The 19,658-nt window shown below is 38.2% G+C and overlaps 1 protein-coding gene across 1 annotated transcript in view; it reads left to right on the top strand.

Moving 5' to 3' along the window:
- Nucleotides 1-19,434, top strand: part of chn2 (chimerin 2) — a 38,296-nt gene extending 18,862 nt beyond the window's left edge. The window contains exons 6-13 of the mRNA XM_005804634.2: nucleotides 85-355; nucleotides 8,369-8,452; nucleotides 10,295-10,379; nucleotides 14,704-14,877; nucleotides 15,845-15,922; nucleotides 16,135-16,272; nucleotides 16,362-16,467; nucleotides 17,492-19,434. Of these exons, the coding sequence (XP_005804691.1) occupies nucleotides 85-355; nucleotides 8,369-8,452; nucleotides 10,295-10,379; nucleotides 14,704-14,877; nucleotides 15,845-15,922; nucleotides 16,135-16,272; nucleotides 16,362-16,467; nucleotides 17,492-17,663 (1,108 nt within the window). The 3' untranslated portion in view covers nucleotides 17,664-19,434. The remainder of the gene's footprint in view (nucleotides 1-84; nucleotides 356-8,368; nucleotides 8,453-10,294; nucleotides 10,380-14,703; nucleotides 14,878-15,844; nucleotides 15,923-16,134; nucleotides 16,273-16,361; nucleotides 16,468-17,491) is intronic.
- Nucleotides 19,435-19,658: the final 224 nt, after the last annotated feature.

The raw sequence follows: 19,658 nt of genomic DNA, 5'->3' as shown, positions 1-19,658 counted from the left end.
AGTAACAAAAACGATTGACTCAACCATCAGCTTTCTGCTCAACTTTTATACCACCTGTTCACCTGTTTGTGAATTTCCATCCAGCTTTGGACACCAGACCCTCAACTACAGGTTGTTTTATGACGGGAAGCACTTTGTCGGAGAGAAGAGGTTTGAGTCCGTCCATGACTTGGTGACAGATGCCCTCATCACCCTTTACATTGAGACCAAGGCAGCGGAGTACATCGCCAAAATGACCACCAACCCGATCTATGAGCACCTTGGCTACACGTCGCTGCTCAAAGACAAAATGGTGCACAGGCTGAGCCGTGGACGCACAGAGCCTCGCAGGGTCACCTTCCAGAGTGATGACAGGGTGAGTTTGATCGCTGTTCATGTCACATAAAGACGTGTATTCTCAGCAGTGGTCTAGCTTCAGAACTATTACACTCTGCTTTTACAGAGATGACTCACATCTTTATTGAAAGTAGACCCTATCTTCAGCACCAAAGAACAAGGAATCTCTCAGTAGATTGTGCAGATTCACACAGAGCCCCAATCTCAGCATAATGGAGTTAGTGTGATTACATAGAGAGAGAGACAGAAAAACTCCTTTAATCTATGACAAGTCAGCACTAGTAGAATATTAATCTGACAAGCGCCTTGAAACAGTTTCACCAGTTTTTTAAATCTGTTTCACAATTTATACTGTGAAATAATGTTTAACTGGGTGAAAAGCTCAAGATGCAAATATTCATGAGAAGCTAGCTTTTCAAAATGCAAAGTATTATATGATTTAATTTAAATGATTGTATCTATCTGCCAATTCTTTACATATTTACAATATCCTACTGAAGGCAGCAGGTTTCTGCAGCCTTTCTCAGCTGTCAGACTAATGAAGGGTGGTGAAGATCTGAAATGGATTGCCAGACCACCACAGAGCCCAGTTCAAGTAATCAGTATAGTACCTTGCAAAGGTATTTAATTCCCTTGAACAGTTACACATGACTTCACCTGAAAACCACTAACATGAATGTATTTTATTGGCACTTCATGCAATACTTCAACACAAAGTAACACATAATTACTTTGTGGAAAGAAAATAATACATAAAACTGACCTGAACTTAACCTTTAGACCTACGTGCAAAAACCAGTCTGTGACACAACAATAACACTACATGTTACCTTAAACCTTAAACACTAATATATTTCTAATATTCCTAATATTCTTCTTTTGTACTAGCAGAGAAGCTGGGTCAAAATTAGTAGAAAGATGGATGGAGTTAAATACAAGGTAATCCTAGGTGAAAATTGTCCCAGTCAGAGCTACAATGTCAAGTTTGACCTGATGAAAATTCATATCTAAACCACACTGATAATCATTGGTCACACTTGAATATTGATGTTGATAGCTGCTTTTCTTTCAGTCTGAGTGAAAACATATCACCTCACACTTTTCAGATTTTTATCATCTAAAAACTTTGAATATCATTAATGCGTTTTCTTCCACTTCACAGCCATGCACAACCTTGTGTTGGTTTATTACATGAAATCCCAGTAAAATACAATGAAGTTTTTGGTTATAAAGAGGCTAAAGCGGCAGAGGAATATGACTACCTCAGCTAGGAAGTGTATGTATTCATGTATTTTTTGGGTGGCTCATTTAATGCAAAGTCTTTTTCTTGTATTTATTTTTCTCAAGACATAGTTTGACACACTGATTTTGATCTGGCTAACACTTCTGCCATTACAGTAGAATGGTGAGTTTTTTTTCTTTTCTGAGGGGTCGGTCTGCCCTGTGACTGAGACGTACATTATCCTTACAGCCTTTGGGTGTGTTCACTGCTGCCATGCTTCGTTGCTCACATTGAAAGGTAATGATGACCGAGGGGACTGGGACTTTGCTCTCTCTGCCATCTATATCAGACACCATGGTTTGAAGTGAGACACGTCTCACATTGTTCTCCTTTGGCTCTCTGGCTGGTCGGAGACTGTGAATGATTTATCAACAAGAAATAAGCCTGTTCCTTTTGTAGAAAGGAAATGTCCCTCCACTAGGTGGCAGTCTTAAACTGTCTCTTCTGGTCTTTGTAGTCCTAAGAGATTGATGGCTTGGTCTCGTCACTGACAGATGCTTGTGTTTTCTTGGCCTTGTCCTTTTTTTTGTCCATGTCTTTGATGTAACTCTCAGTTTTGACTGATTTCTTTGGGGATTTATTTTGTCCAGCTCGTATTTTGTTATACACTCGATTACAATCGATTACAGACGACAGCCTTCATCAACAGTAGCTGGAGCTGCATTAATACAGAGTCTGGTTCTGATGGATGCCTCTTCTTATTGAGAGGGACTGATTCAAAGAGAAGTTTTTGACGGTTTATCAATACTACGAATTTTAACTGAATTGTAACAGGATATTTTTGACTATCTTTCTGGGACACACTGCAATAAATTAGATCATAACTGTTTTACTTATTGTTGAATGATTTGGATTGGATTAAGGTTATGTTATATTTAGTTTCTCATATTTTCTTGTTCTCTCTGCAGAAGGCCTTGAGATGACTTCTGCAGTGAGCTATAAAAATAAAACAGAATTGATGAGAACATTATTAGTAAAACTGGTTACTAATAATTCTGATTTGTTTTCAGAAAACTAAATCACATTTTTTTATATCTTAAAAACAATCAGCCAGTCTGTAATTAATTTACTGAAGTTGGAATTTAGATACATAAGGATGCTTTTAGATAAATTGTATAACTTTTAAAATCAAATAGCTTTAAAAGTAGGGGAGCCCACAGTGGGTCAAAAAAACATCAACTGATCTGTTTTAGTAATCTCCAGAAATTACTGTATTTTCTGGAAAATAGGCCAAACTGGAATATAAGTCTTGTTTTAAAAAATATATGTTATGAAGGGGAAAACAAACATGTACAAGTCACATTACACTATTAGTTCCCTTTTTAAAAAAAATTAAAATACATTTTAAATTGTTTTGGGTTGCTTTTGGATTCTTTTTAAACTTTTACATTCTGTTTTTGAACTATAAACTTCAGTTCCTTTTTCATTTTAAAATGTATATCTCTTTGAGGACTGTGTGCTACTAACCTTCCTGCTTTCATGTTCTTTTTTTGGAGTTTCTTTGTCACCTTTTGGTTGATGCTGATCAATTATTTTGTTGGGCTGTGGACTTCTTCTGGTTTGCAGATTGTTCTCCCTTCAGTGTCATTCTTTCCCTGGATATGTGTGTATGTATCATTCGGTTTCAACCTTTAAGTCCTTTCTTAACAGCTTCAATGCACCACTTAGTCACCCACCCACTAGTTTGCGTCTGAGATCTGCCTACCTCTTGTGAATTCTGTTTTTTCTTTAATTTATTTTTTAATCTTCCACATACTCAACATTTTAACAAATTTAGATTGTTATTCTTTCAACACTCTGAGGATACAATCTCAATGCACAACGACATCTGTCTGATATAGGTTACATAGCTATTACTGATAATAACGTCACAGAATCTCACTTTACAAAATGTGTCATAACCTTTTAAGCTGGGTGTGTCATTATTCCCAGGCTCTCAGTGATTCCTACTTCAAATAAAATAAAAGCATTAATCTAGTGAGCTAGTAGCTAAAACCACTGCTCTAACATGTTCAAACCTCCGGTGCTTTCTTAAAGGCAACATTTATGCTTTACTTAATATATTTTTTAACTTTATAGATTCTGTTCTCCAGTAATCTCCCACACTGGAAATAAACGTGGGTCTTTTTAAATGTCAAATTGTTAGTTGTTACGCTGTCTGTAAAACTGACAGTATCTTCCTCATGCCAGCTTTTACACTTTAGGATTCAAATTCAGTGACAGCCATGTTGATGTTAGACTTTATCAGTCTGCTTGTGACTCACAAACAGAAAATCTGTTCTCTGTCTTCTTAAAGATTGGAGAAACCCGGGGCTTACTGCCTGCATCTGTGGTGGCTTTTTGAACTCGATGTTTACCATTTACTCAGACACGCCCGGAGGCCCTACAGACATAGTAGTTTCACTGTAAAGTCAAAATCTGTTTACTTGGGGTCAAGTTGATGTCTATATAATGCTGCAACTGTAAATGCTCGTGTAATTAAAAGGCTGGCAGGAGGTTAAAAGGTGCGTTTGACTAGATCAGCCTCTTGAGTTTCATGCCTTTCAGTGGTCATGACACTTGCCACACTGGTGTCGCTCTCAAAAGGCTAAACCTTAAATACCATTGAAGAAATTATCTTGTTAGTTTGGGATAATTACCTGTTCTCGCCTGATGTTTAAGTTGTAAAATGTTAAAAATACTCCTCAAGTTAAATGTGCTCTTCCAGGCTTTTATAAGTGGTTATTTATTTCAGCCTTAGACATCAGAAAAATAGATCAGTTTGCAATGTTCCCAACATGGACAAAAGTCTCAATTTCATCTTATTTTCTCTTTACTACCGTCCTCACAGTATAGCCATTTTTTGTCATTTTGTTGCTGTTAAAGCCTTTTTTGTACTGCTGTCTGACTGTGCTGTTCCCCACTGGGTCTACTCAGCTGTGCTCTCACAAAGCCTCGCTGGAATAAAAGAGTGCTGCCACTGGAAAGAAAGCCGAGTTTGTTGTGTGGACCACCTTTTGTGTCCTTTTTTGTCCAAGCTCTTCTTTAAGAGACAAGTCGCCATCTGCCCGCAGACAAAAGGGGACCAGGCCTCGTCTCCCTCCCCACACCCTTCCTCCCTCTTCTCAAGGCTGAAATATCTCAGAGCTGCCTATTCCTCATCTGTCTCCACAGACATAACTTTGGAGAGGAATTGCCTGGTGTGGCATGTTTAACAATGTCAACTACAGAGACAAATTTCTTCACCTGTCCTGTCATTCTTGCGGCTATGGGTCAGTTTGTGTGTGCCCGTCAAACAAAAGGAACTAACTGGTGCATGAAAGTCTTTCATTCATTTACTTTTGTTTAATCCTCAGTAAGCCCATTGAGGAAACATCTTCATTTTCAATGCTTTCATGGTTTTTATATTAAACATTTTGTTAATACAGATTACAAAAAAAAAAAACAAAAAAACAAGCATGACAGCTAAATATCATGAGGATGACATCATGTTTTTTTAAGAACCTGTAAAGTATCTCATGAGTAAGAACAGGTATTTGGTTTTTGTTTTCATAAATATGTGGGTTTGTTTTGTAGAATGACTTTAAGTACATTACTAAGAATACTTTCTTCATAAAGAAACATAAGACCCGAGATTTAAATCCTTCAACAAGTTTCTCACAGTAATTCACTGGAATTTTATTCATCTTTACAGAACAGGTTTCACTAAGCCGTGCTTGAACACACCTTTCCACCTCTGCCTACAATTTTTCCATGGGATGGAGATCACGGCTTTGTGATGGCTACTCCAAAACTCGGATTCTGTTGTCCTTCAGTCCCTTTGTTACCAATTGGAAGTATTCAGAGTCACTGCCCATTTCGAAGACCCATTTGTGCCCCCATTTTTAACTTCCTGTTTCATGTCTTGACATGGTGCTTCAGGTTTCTACTGAATCGTCTTTGATCATAGTTTCATATCTGTTTCAAAAAGTCCCCCACGGCAGCCAAAACACTCTCACAACATGATGCTGCTGCGCCTCTACTGTACAGCAAGCATGAAGTACATTTCTGCTACTTTACTTTATAGTAAAGGCACATTTACTGTAATGTTTAATCATTATTTAGTTTTTGCCTGTGTGCATTTACAAACTGAAATTTGACTTTAAATGTTTTTGAAGTAATGATTTCTACCTCTCCAAGTGTTTTCTCACCTCATATATATATAAATATATATACTTTTGTGTTGTCGGTTTTTTGGGGTAGATGTGCACCAGACCAGCTTCATCTCAGTTCATCAGAAATTGCATTGTTCTTTTTGCTGAAAGTTTATCTTTGTTAATATTTCAATATTATTGTTTAAACTAATGATTGTGAAACCTTGAAGCATCTATATTTTCTAATCGGGAGTGAACCAGAATTGTCGAGGTTCACAATAATATTTTGATTTTCACATGATGTCACACAGTTAGGAAGTGCATTTGAGCTGTGTTTCTGAGACACCCACTGTTTTGCCTTCATGTCACATAAGCATTAACTATGGGTTTCAAAGGATACTTTTTCATCGATCCAGGTGCCCAAATATTTAGAAAAACTATCAGGTATTTCCTGTAATCTACAAAAGAGGTAATTTGTGAACCATATTACAGAATCTTTCCTTCTGTAGGTGAAGCAAGTGGCCAATAATGTCAAATGCTTAACGAAATGTATAAATGTATAAAGAAATGTATAAAGATACTTTAAGCAAAGTATTGCTTAAACTCTGTTATTTAAAACTAGGTCAACAGCTTTATGGGTAGGTTGAAAGCCAGATGGTATTTGGGTCAAAAATGGAGTAAAAATAATTATGTTTTTTAATTGAAAGTCCAAATATTTTGGACTGAGAAGACAATTGGGAGATTGGGTGATAGTTATTATTAATTCTAGACTGACTAGTACATTTTATAAAGAAGAACATGGTTGATCTTTTGATAATTCAAGACAAAATTTCTAAATTAAAAACATGATCATTTAGTCTATGTGCTTAATCTATTAGTTTCTATTTCATTAGGTTTGCTTTCAAATGTTTTGCATTAAAATCCTTCTAAACTGGAGATGCATCAAACCTAGCTTCTAGTCACCATTTTATTATGAGACCTTCTATAGATAAAAGCATTACATAGCTGGTATATTAAACTGTGTTCACCATCATACATTAGCGATTTGCATGGCAAGCATCTCTAAACCAAATGTCTCCATGTGTTTTTCCACAGAATGTAGATTCATATCTCAACTCTGACATGTCCAAATGACTGCCTACTTTGTCAAATCCAAGTGTGACAAACAGATAAAACAGCCACTTTACTGTGTAATGTTCACTTTTTCATTAATCTGCCAATCTCTCTCTCTCTCTGTCTCTCTCTCTCTCTGCCTACATGTCTCGTCAAGTCAGGGAAACTACGGTTTCCTTTTAAATAGCATCTTGTGTCTCAGTCCTCCTCTTAAATACCTCACTGACAAATTGTCTTTGGGTCATCTTCACTCAGTAACAGAATACACAATGAGGAGTGCTGTTATTGTAACCTAGTAATTCTTACTTATTCTGTATTCACTAAAAAGCTTCCACCAACAAATTTCTTTGTCCATTTTTATTTTAATTATGGAAAACCTCCCTTAGAGGATGTGTATTCGTGGTGCTTGTGTTTCGAATGGAAGTGCTTACATGGACAAATAAACCATAAGCATGGCAACAATCCCCCCATTTTAGAAAAAAAAACTCTACATGCCTGGAGACATGCAAATAAGCTTCCAATTGGGCTTTTCCTTGGATTTGGGTACTACTGGATTATTCCGTGTGCAAGGATTATGGCTGTAATCCCTTTCCAATCTGAGTTAATTGTATGGAAGTGTAGGTTTTGTCAGACAGCAAACCATGACAGGCAGGAGCAATCTGCAGTCAGAGATCCTGTCTGGACAACAGTGTGGGGAATTCCACCAGCAGACAGACATAGCTGGAGGTCAAGGTCTGTTTTTGTTACAAGGACCCAGCTTTGAATAAACTGGTATCTGTCTTCGAGCAACCAAAGTGACCCATTTAGAAGCGATCCTGCGTTGACTGAGAACCCCTGCGAATAGAGTACTGACTCCAGCTAAGTGAGGTGGAGTGTGGCCGGAAGGCAGTCCTCTAATGGGAAAGAGCTCTGTCCTAAAAAGCGGGGCGTGGGGGGTTGGGTCTGAACTGTTGATCCTTCTTTAGAGAACTGTTGAGCTGTGTGAAGCGATCCTGACAGCACCTCACTCTTGACATCTCTTATCCATCCCGGACGCTGTTCTCTCTCCTTTCTCTCTCCCCTTTCTGGGCGTGTGAATGAGACCCATTGTCTGAGGCACGCTCCTGCCCTTAGGCCGCCCACTTCCAATCCTGTTCCTCCTGCTCGTCTTGCTCTCTGCTGCCACTGGGCTCCGACCAAATGCAGAGTCAACTCCAGCGCTAACTGTCATCAGTAGCTCTTCCTGTTCAGAGCAGAGTGGGGTGTACTTATATCTGTGTGCTGGGCAGCATCTGCTGCACAGCACTCGCACCCCCCTCTTCCAGGGCTCCCCTAAGAAGACTTGGACAGTCTCCTGGACCCAGAGCAGTCAAGCATGGAGGCTGAAGCAAGCAGAGGGGGCTTACAAGGGGAGCTGATTGCTCGCATGGCTAAAAGACAGGAGAGGAAGCGTCAAGAGCTGCTGGCGTTGGCTCTGGGAGTCAAGATTGGGTGCAAGGGAAATCTGCTGTGGAAACCTATTAAACTGCTGGCCTCCTGTCCACAGATCTCCTCACCTGTGGTGCGACGGAGTGCCTTGAAAGACACGCCTGAGAAGCTGAGCTCCTATGAAAAGATTCACAACTTCAAGGTAAGCAGCAGTTTCTGTGATAAAAAAGGATTTTTTTTTATTTATAAGTTATTTATAATTTCTAATTCTAATACTTAACTATTTTACTACATATACAATAAAGATTTAATTTAACAACATTTAAACATTTTGGGGAACAAATCCTGCAGATACATAGTGACTTTTAAAACCTGTTAAAAATAAATTTTCATTATTAAGTTTTTTTTTTATGTGAATATATCTGGTACAATTCAACTGACAATCAAACATGAAAAATTGTGCAATAATTGTGTTTTTACATGTGCACTCAGCCTCTTTATCATCGGTTTGTCAGCATGCCACATCTTAACCTTGATAATGTCGATTCGTTTTACTTTGCAAAAGTTCTCAAATTGTCAAATTGCGAGGACATTTCTTTGTGCACAGACGCTTTGAAGTGACCCGATATTATAGATTCAAGTACACCACTCTGGCCATGGCTTTTCCAAAACATCACTTTTCCTCTGATGATGTCAACAAATCTTGATGCTGATTTGGATGTATGACCAGACTAACAGCGGTGCTGAAAAAATAGCTTTCAACAAACATCAGAAGGTTTGGAGTCAAAACTCGCTGGTATTTTGAACTGCTGACGATTTTGCCCAGTAGTTCACTAAAAACAAATTCTTTTTGAAGAAGTATCCCTCATCCAGCATCATGCTGCCACCACCATGTTGTACAGTGGGTATGGTGTTGTTTGTAACCTCTCTGCAAAAAATGACTCCAGCTAAAGAAAACGTCAAATCATTCATAACGCTAATGATTAAGGGTTTTGAAAATCTTTCTAGGACAGATAAAGTTTATTTCAGCTCCATCAAATTTAACTGATAGCAAGTTTGAAATCAAAAAGACTTGATGGCAAACGTTTTGTATTTCAACAAACTTTTAGGTTTAAGGAACAAAGTTATTTTACCCTGTTTATTTGACTTTTTATATTATTTGTTGGATATATGTCACATTAAATATGGACATTAGAAATTATTTATCATGGTCTCAGATTTTTAAATGTTATACTGGGTTGTGTGTACACATCTGGGATTCGCTGTGCATGTTTTTGCTGGACATTTGCCTGTCCTGTCACAGACTCCAGTATGTATCTGCAGCTATTTTCATGAGAACCCAACCAGCTGACACTCATATGCACAGAGGGGAACTAATGGATGCACTACAACCCATTAACAGCAGAAAACATTGGTTAACATTGATTTGAAAGCTTTAAGAGACATTTTTGGTTCATAGTTCTGATGTGGTGACAACATATGGAGAGTGTTGAAGGGCTGCACTTTTTTTTCTGTGAAGACAATAACAGGATACTTTGCCTTTGGTGCTTTAACATTTACACATTACTTTATCTGTGGTTTCACTTACTAACAGTTTATAATGGCTGCCACCTTTTTGTTCACTTCTCCTTTGAAGCCATCTTCCACCCATCACCTGCCACATGCTTTTTGCACCTCTGCACTCCTTAGGTCACCGATACCTATTCAATGTGCGTGTGGGTGTCTGTGTGTGGGTGTGCATGTGGGGCTGCCTGTGGCTCCTTTCATGATCTTATCTGTGATCTAAGTGTGCAGGGAGGGTGTACATCTGTTATTTTGACTTTCGGGCCTGCCCCTGCGCTTGCCTGCATGTATCCAATTGCCCAGCAGCAGATGCCAGACGCATTGTAATAAATCCTTTAATCTGCCTCATGCATACACATATGCTCCCATTCAGTGAGGGGTTCCATCCGGTGTGGTTTGGGTTAACAGTCTACCATGTCAGAGAGGGAGGCCCCCAGTTTAAACTGGTCACTGAGTAACATGATGAAATTTCTGACCACAGGTGCATACCTTCCGTGGGCCACACTGGTGCGAATACTGTGCCAACTTCATGTGGGGCCTCATTGCCCAGGGTGTCCGTTGCTCAGGTAAATATATTCTGCACCATTCAAGCTGTGTAATGTTATGACACATGAATGTGGGATTACTGAATGTTATGACTGTAGATAACACTGGCCTTCCTTGGATGTGTCATTTATAATTTTTTTATAGTTTTTCTTAACCTTTTTGTGTAGTTTTTTTCTCTGTAATCAGCACTTTCAAGTGAGCCATGAAAGTGCTGATTCCTGATGCACCTTTCTGAATAAAACGGTTTCTTTTGGGGCAATTCAAAATTCTCTTTTAGAACTATAATTGGAGATTATAACAACATTTAAAATACTTTTTTCTAGCTGTCTAGTGATAAGTGGTCTTTACTTACTTACTGCTCAGCAGAGAAGTAATTGGTAAAATAGTTTTATAGTAGTTCCCATTTAGACTTTAGAATGTTCTATCAGCAATTAGCAGGATTAGATAAAACAACAACTTCACATTAACATTTTGATATTATTGCTAAGATTTCCACATTCTGCTTGCTCCATGATGGACATACAGAAAGTCAAAAGTACAAAACAGATCAACTCTGTACTCCATATAGCATTCATTTTCTGTTTTGTCTTCCTCCCTGTTGCAGCCGGATTGTTTCTTAGACGAGTTTATAAAATAGTTTTCATTTTGAGCGCTTCTTACATTTTTATGCTTCATCTGGTTTTATTTTAAACACATCACTGATAAAGATAAGTAACTTTGAGTATTTTCCTTCAGCAACAACTTCACTGAAGAGTTTCTCTTGTTAGTTCTGCTACTCATGCTATTTGCTCTTATTTAGACTCAGTCATTATTTATCTGACTCTAGCTCTCTCTTTAACTTACTCTCAAGAAAAAAAAGCTAATTATTTTTAGACATTGTTACCCATTATTATAAAGATCACTGCGTATCTCAGTCTTGAAAGAAACAATATTAGTAGTATTTAAACAACATGGTAAAAAGCAACTAAAAGAGATTCAGTGAACATTTAAAGCGATCATCTAAATCAGCAAAAAGAAACTGACATGTACCAGGACCAAAATGATGACCATTAACCTGGTTTAATACTTTTTATGGTAATATTTTTTTACACAGAATAGTTACTCCTGTGCAACTTTTCCATTTCAGTATCTCTAAAGAAAAAAAACAAAAAAGCAAAACGTGTAGTTTTTGATTTCTCTGTTGAAATTATGAATTTATAATGTTTATGTTCTTTCTGCTATATTAAATTGTGATGCTTGCCACAAACTGAACTGTGCATATGATTTTTCAGGAAGCTTGAAAACTAAAAAAAAAAACCAAAGCCTTATCGTGATATTCAGTCTCAGACTTGTATCTCTTCCTAAAGCATAGTGTGTTCTGATGCTACTGATACATAGAAATCTCAAAATATATCTGTACTAGGTCACTTTTGTTACAACATTGCCCTGTGATTTCCATGAAGATAATGAGGAAACTTTATGACGCATCTGTAAAAGGCTAAAAGAGCTACTAAAGCTTGCAGGGTTTCAATTTCTCAACTAGCAAAAAATTATGAGGGGCCGTTTAGGACAAAATTTACGTTTTGTCTCTCACACACTACCAAAAACTCTCGCATACTCCAAAAAAGTAGCCACGCACACTCCAAAAAATTACGTTTTGTCCCTCACACACTACCAAAAACTCACGCATACTCAAAAAATAGCCTCGCATACTCAAAAAATTACGTTTTGTCTCTCACACACTACCAAAAAACTCACGCATACTCAAAAAAATAGCCACGCACACTCAAAAATTACTCACGCACATTCAAAAAATACTCAAATTGCGTATACACACACTACTAAAATGTCACACACACACACACAAACGTTAACTTTCTCGCTCACATACACTACTAACAGCTCGCTCACATACACTACTACCAGCTCGCGCACATACACTACTACCAGCTCGCGCACATACACACAAACGTTAATTTTCTCGCTCACATACACTGCTAACAGCTCGCACACACACAGACGTTTATCTCTCACATACACAAGACTAAAGTTGAACACACACACAGTACTAAGACTCGTTTTATGTATGTGTGAGAGCGAGACTTTTTATGAATGTGTGAGAGCGAGACTTTTTATGAATGTGTGAGAGCGAAACTCTTTTTGAATGTGTGAGAGTTGTCACGGAAGAGGCGGGGCATAATTTTTGGATCAAACTGCGCATGCGTAGATCCTAAACTATAAGTTTCGATTGTTGACTCACTGTATGTTCTATTACTTAGTATATTTGTGCTTTTAAATATATATAGAACGTTTAACTTTCTTGTAGATTAAATGTGCTATAGAAATAAATGAATCTGATTGATTGATTAAAAAGAGCAAAATTGCTGTAGTACAATCTGTCCACTGGGTGCCAGTATTACAGGAATTATTAACCGGCGCCAACTAGTGCCGAAGAAGAAAGAGTTTGCTATACCGAACATGGCTAACTCTAATTCGAAACGAGAGAGAATTGGTCAGGCAGCTGCCATTTTAAACACCGCTCCGGAACGGAACAGAGATGAGAGTTCTGAATCTACTGTAGCACTGCGGGCAGTGGTTGAATCGTTTAATGCGCCTGTCAAAGTGCTGGTTGCCTCCGGAGAAGATAGAATGGTGTTTAAAATGGCAGCTGCCTGACCAATTCTCTCTCGTTTCGAATTAGAGTTAGCCATGTTCGGTATAGCAAACTCTTTCTTCTTCGGCACTAGTTGGCGCCGGTTAATAATTCCTGTAATACTGGCACCCAGTGGACAGATTGTACTACAGCAATTTTGCTCTTTTTAATCAATCAATCAGATTCATTTATTTCTATAGCACATTTAATCTACAAGAAAGTTAAACGTTCTATATATATTTAAAAGCACAAATATACTAAGTAATAGAACATACAGTGAGTCAACAATCGAAACTTATAGTTTAGGATCTACGCATGCGCAGTTTGATCCAAAAATTATGCCCCGCCTCTTCCGTGACAACTCTCACACATTCAAAAAGAGTTTCGCTCTCACACATTCATAAAAAGTCTCGCTCTCACACATACATAAAACGAGTCTTAGTACTGTGTGTGTGTTCAACTTTAGTCTTGTGTATGTGAGAGATAAACGTCTGTGTGTGTGCGAGCTGTTAGCAGTGTATGTGAGCGAGAAAATTAACGTTTGTGTGTATGTGAGCGAGCTGGTAGTAGTGTATGTGAGCGAGAAAGTTAACGTTTGTGAATGTGCGAGCTGTTAGTACAGTGTATGTGAGCGAGCTGATAGTAGTGTATGTGAGCGAGAAAGTTAACGTTTGTGTGTGTGTGTGTGACATTTTAGTAGTGTGTGTATACGCAATTTGAGTATTTTTTGAATGTGCGTGAGTAATTTTTGAGTGTGCGTGGCTATTTTTTTGAGTATGCGTGAGTTTTTGGTAGTGTGTGAGAGACAAAACGTAATTTTTTGGAGTGTGCGAGGCTATTTTTTTGGAGTATGCGAGAGTTTTTGGTAGTGTGTGAGAGACAAAACGTAATTTTTTGGAGTGTGCGTGGCTACTTTTTTGGAGTATGCGAGACTTTTTGGTAGTGTGTGAGAGACAAAACGTAAATTTTGTCCTAAACGGCCCCTCATAAAAAATGCAGGTTTCTCATCTTATCATTTTAAATATAGCAGCAGAACCAAGTGATTGGTTTTATATTGGAGATAGTGGCTTGTCAGAGGTCATGAGATTTCTTCATTGCCAGGACACTCTCTTTAAACTACACCGGTGGCCTTGGTTGCCCTCTACCCAACAGATCGTTTGTTGTTGCAATATTTTCCACTCTGATAAGCCTGAAGCAAACACGAGCATCATCAGACACTTCATATGTCGTGGGAAACAGGAGAAACTTCTTTCTTCTCTCTCACTCTCTGACCAGCCTTTATTTTTGCTTCTTTTCTCCTGCCTCTGTCTTTCTGCGGTTAGAAATCCAGTAGGGACCTCTTTGAGCCTTTTTGTGATGAGCGATTTTAGGCAAACACCCATCTTTACCTTCTGCAACTCAAGCAGCCACAGCTCTCTCACTCTCAGCTGTCTAAAAGGCTCAATGTGACTAAAACTACAACAAGAACACTCCCCCCCCCCATGCTGTTATATCCGCTATTATCTACCTTTGGCGCAGCATACTGGGACAGCTTAGCTGCAGCTGCGATGTCTGACAGCGCAGTTTATCACTGGCTCTGGGAAAGCTTTTCAAACTGCTGTCTTTAAGCTTAGTGCAAAGATTGTGCTATCTGCTAGAGGCTTATCTCTGTCTCTCTTTCTCTCCCTCTTTCTCTTTGCATTTATCTCTCGTTTTTTTTCCTCCTCTGCTAGATTGTGGCCTGAATGTACACAAACAGTGCTCCAAACTGGTTCCCAGTGACTGCCAGCCGGACCTGCGCAGAATTAAGAAAGTGTACAGCTGTGATCTCACCACCCTTGTCAAAGCTCATAACACCACAAGACCCATGGTGGTGGATATGTGCATTCGAGAGATAGAACTCAGAGGTATGTGCCAAGGCAACTCTTTAAATCCTTTGAGTAATGATCCGGTACTTATTTGACCACCATTTAAAAATGCTGCTAATTACCCTCTTCATAAAAATGTACTTTACATGAAGCTGCTCTTAGCATGTATAGATCTCTTTCTTAACTGTCACTTAATAGCTGAACTACTGAAATCTATGTATTGAGCAGGATTATGGGAGAATCCACAGAAGTGACTCTAGGTTTAAGATATTAAAATGTTGACCAGATGTTTCTGCTTCAGCTCTGGCACATATTTTCTTCTTTTTTTCTATCACTTAAAAAGTAATTGTTAAATCAAACTTCAGACAAAATTTTTTTACTCAGAGTTGTACTCTTTGGCCCTTTTTTAATTTGTGCTTTATTTGCTTCCTTTTAAGATCATTCAGTGATATCTCCTATCATTGAGATGATATTCAACTGCCAACAATAAATGCTAATTGTAAATAAATTTGGTACAACTCAGAATATGTTTGCTTCTCGTGTAACACTGAGAAGTAAGTATGTTGCGAAATCTAATTTAAAATAATATTTGTCATTTTAAGAATGAAGTTTTGTTCTTAGACGTAAATATTCCTTTTTTGTGCTTTCCTCACACCGTATTTTGAGATTGTTCAGTGTCTCGTATGGCTGCTGCCATTAAAGATTAATTGTCCATGTGCTGCTATGTCACATCTGTAAGTTGTACTATAAAGAATACAGTAGGACGTTCTGCAGTGGGATGCTACTACTTCAGACATTTCTGATCCTCTTTGGCCTTATGTCACCACTAGGTTTCCAGGATTAACTGAATAAGTGTTGTTTTCTGTTTCTAAATCATGGCTAAAAACTAAAGGTGTTAAAGCTACTTGAAATAAAAATAAACCTCATTGATCCTTGTGTTGCAATGACATTTTCTGGGAGAATTCACAGTAGTGACTGAGATCCATGTATAAATCATCTCTTGCAGGTATGAAATCTGAGGGTCTGTACAGAGTGTCTGGCTTCTCAGAGCACATTGAGGATGTTCGACTTGCTTTTGACCGAGGTTTGTTGATCATAAATTTCTTTGCCTCAAGAACTCTGTAACATTTTATGTCTCAGGGTTGCCACTTTAAATAAGAGGCGTGTTCAGCAGCAAGTTCTGCACAAAATAACTCTTTCTGATATTATGTGGTTTAAACAGGAACATTAATTTTTCATTTGTACCAAATTCAGCCTTTGATCCCTCTGCATGCACTGTTTGCTTCTTGACAACAGATGGTGAGAAGGCGGATATCAGTGCCAGTGCCTATGCAGACATCAACATAATTGCTGGTGCTTTGAAGCTCTACTTGAGAGACCTTCCCATTCCAGTCATTACATTTGACTTGTACTCCAAATTTATTCAAGCTGCAAGTAAGAGATCCTCTCCATGGTATTTCCATGCTATTTCTGTGCCGGTGCTGCCTGACAGCGCTTTGATACTTATCGTTTGGCTCCTTCAGAACTCCCAAATGCTGAATCCAGACTGGAGGCGATACATGAAGAATTGCTGCAGCTTCCCCCGGCACACTATGAAACCTTACGTTACCTGATGGCTCACCTCAAAAGGTTAGTTCATGTGTTAAAACAGTCACATCTGTTATCATTGCAATGCCACAATTTGCCTGAGAGACATTTCCTGCTGTAAGCTTAACATATATACATACATTTTATTTACATACATTTTGTTTTTGCATTGCACGCTGATTGTCAAAATTATGCTTGTTGTCCATGTTTAGAGATTAGCGATGGCATGTGCAGTTCAACTCAAAAAGGTCCATAAAGGTTATTTTTTGTGAACAAAGAGGTTGCTGTCTGATTGGAAGTGCCACATCATCAGTCTCACATGAGATAATATAATAAGAATACAATTTTATCAAAAAAAAATTCTTTACTTTTATTACAATTTTAACAAATAATTGCCTTGCCATTGCCATACATTCATACCCTTCTGAATATAACATCACCCTGATGTTTAGCTCCCTTCACAGATTATCCATAAGATTCAAGTCAAGACACTTGCTGTTCCACTTGAAAAAGTTTATATTTCTGTTGGCTCACTATTTATTCCCCACATTAGCTGTGTGTTTTGGGTCACCGTCATGCTAAAACACAGCCTGTTTTAGCAAAGCCTGAGCTCCACAATGCACAGCTGCTTTTTAACCAAAGGTTGCCCCATGCCAGCTGCAGAGAGCTGGTTTTTATTACTTGCTGCGCTGCAAAACAACAACAAAAAAAAGAATCCTGTTCCCAATTAATCTAGTTAAGTAGGATGCTTCTAGCAGCACAAACACTTTCAAATTAGATATAGAAGGGATGGAATTTAAAATATTCTCACTGACTCTCTATTTGCAATGGGTACAAATAATTTTGGAGGTAAAAGATATGGTCTTTTCGTTGCTTTATGCTCTAGTTTATGGTTCATTTGCAAATTATATATACGTATAAAAAAACATGTTATTCAAATTGAAAGTCTACTTGTACGGTAATAGCATTGGAAATACTGAAAAGACGTCAGTATGTGGAGAATCAACCCGGAAATGAAACCTTTCAACATTAAAATCTCTCTCTGTCATTTTGATGTATCTTTCAGGGTAACAACATTCGAAAAGTACAACCTAATGAATGCAGAGAACCTGGGAATTGTCTTCGGCCCGACTCTTATGCAGCCTCCGGAGCAGAACGCGTTGACAACCCTGAATGACATGAGGCAGCAGAAACTGGTGGTGCAGCTCATGATCGAACATGAAGATGTCTTATTTTGAGGGCAAAGGGCTGCAGAATTGGAGGCGATGAACAATTATTTATTCTGTCAAAGAGGAAAGTCAAGCCAACTGTATTAAAGTGATACTCTGAAATGTTTGCGATCAAACCGCATATGAAACGCTTTGTATTTTATTTTATTTAATTTTTTGGCATGATGGATTTAGTTGGTTTTGTTGTTCCTGTAAGTTTGGGGTTTGCAAACTCAGCCAAGAGCACCATTTTTTTACATGAGGCAGTAGTTATGTATTTTCATTTTTTTTGTTTACGTTATTTGTTCCCTAAGTTTATCTCTTAAAGGCTGTTGCTACCTGGTGTAGATCAGTCAGGATGAAAGCACCATGTGATATACAGCACCCTCCACACTTATTGCCCCAACCTCCTTTTAAAGATGTCTTAAAATAAACGAATCTTGCTATTAAGACTTAACTATTCTTCCCAAAATTACCAGGACCACATTTATTGGCTCCCCTGATTTCAATATTCTTCACAACCCCATTCTGAAAATAGAACAGCTCTTCCTCTTCCTCAAGAGTTGGTTTCTTTCTCTGCCTCACTGTGACGAAACTTGGATCCACATCCAGCCTTTTACGTCACAGTTTCAAAAATGGTTAGGTGACATTTATTTTATAGTAACAGTTTGGGGTAGTAAAATAGATGGCAGACTAGGCTGAGTAAGTCTACTCAAATTAAAGGTAGGATTTTCAAAGTGAAGTTATTTTAAGGCTCTTTAACATCTTTACAAAGGGTGGAGGCAAAAGGTGCAGAGGACACTGTAGGACTAGTGTGGATCCAAATTGAAGAAGGCCTGGTGCTGTTTAATCTGAACCTTGCAGGTCAGCCAAATTTATGCTCACCTGCATTTTGTGGGAACACTGGAATGATACAATGTAGATAGAGTCAGACTTAACTTGTGTACTTAAAAAAAAAAAAAAAAAAGAAACAATACATTCATAAAGCACTTTTTTTGCATCAATTGTAAAGATTTATTTTGTAAAGATTTTCGTGCTCCATAGTTTATATATACAAGTTCTTGGAAATGCTTGTTGGTGGACCTGCAGAAGGGTCAAAACAGAAATGACACATCAGAAGAAGGCAGACAGTTTCAGGATCCATCATTTATGCGGATATGATGACATTGTGTCTCTTGAAGGGTGCAACACCAGAGCCAGACTCCTATGTGCACATTTTGGTTGGTAGTGTTGCAAAGTTTGAGTGTGCAGACTATTACTGGGGATTTGTTCGAGTAAAGTAGTGTTTTTTTTTAAAATATACATTTAGTTATTTTAAGCCAGTAACATCGCTCGATGACGACCACAACCACCACACGAGGGCCCAAAGTGACGCCTGTGCCAAGCATGTTCCTTTATCACTTGGTTTAATGTGATTGTTGAATCCTTTCTACAGATCCATTTTATCAAAATGTATTTTTGTGACAGTTGCAATTCAAATGTAATTTATGAAATGATGTTTTATTAAAGAAGGTAAAACTTGAGTTTGAAGTAGACTGACAAGTTGAAGACGTGTCTAAACTAGATTTCAACTCCTGTGGGGGGGGGTTTAGGACCGTGAACAAAATCCAGTGTGTTTACCATTTTTACTTCCTTCTTTATTTTCCCACTGAGCCAGCTCTACCTGCACGCATGTGGTGAGAAGGGTTGAATTTTGCCAGAAGCCAAATAAACTCCAGGAATGAGGAAAAGGAGTCATAAAAGAAACAGTAGTGCTCTTTGTGAGCGAGGTGCACCACAGTCACATCCTGTCCTGCTACTTAAAGGCACCTCTCTATCTGAACTCTGAGGCTGTTGAGTGTTGCTCATGCATGTCAGCTGTCATCTGGGTTTTTTTTTAGATATGCAGTATTGCAAAAACAATGATACAATCATTTCCTCATATCTTTATACTTAACTTAATGTATTGAAAGAACCAGCCTACATGAAAATAGGGAAGTCGTTATTTTTGTAAATGCAGAAGTTAGGATTTTTTTGCTTAAGAAA

This window comes from Xiphophorus maculatus, chromosome 3 (genome assembly GCF_002775205.1).
Source record: "Xiphophorus maculatus strain JP 163 A chromosome 3, X_maculatus-5.0-male, whole genome shotgun sequence".
Classification (NCBI taxonomy): Eukaryota; Metazoa; Chordata; class Actinopteri; order Cyprinodontiformes; family Poeciliidae; genus Xiphophorus; species Xiphophorus maculatus.
This window is presented reverse-complemented; position numbering and strand designations above follow the sequence as displayed.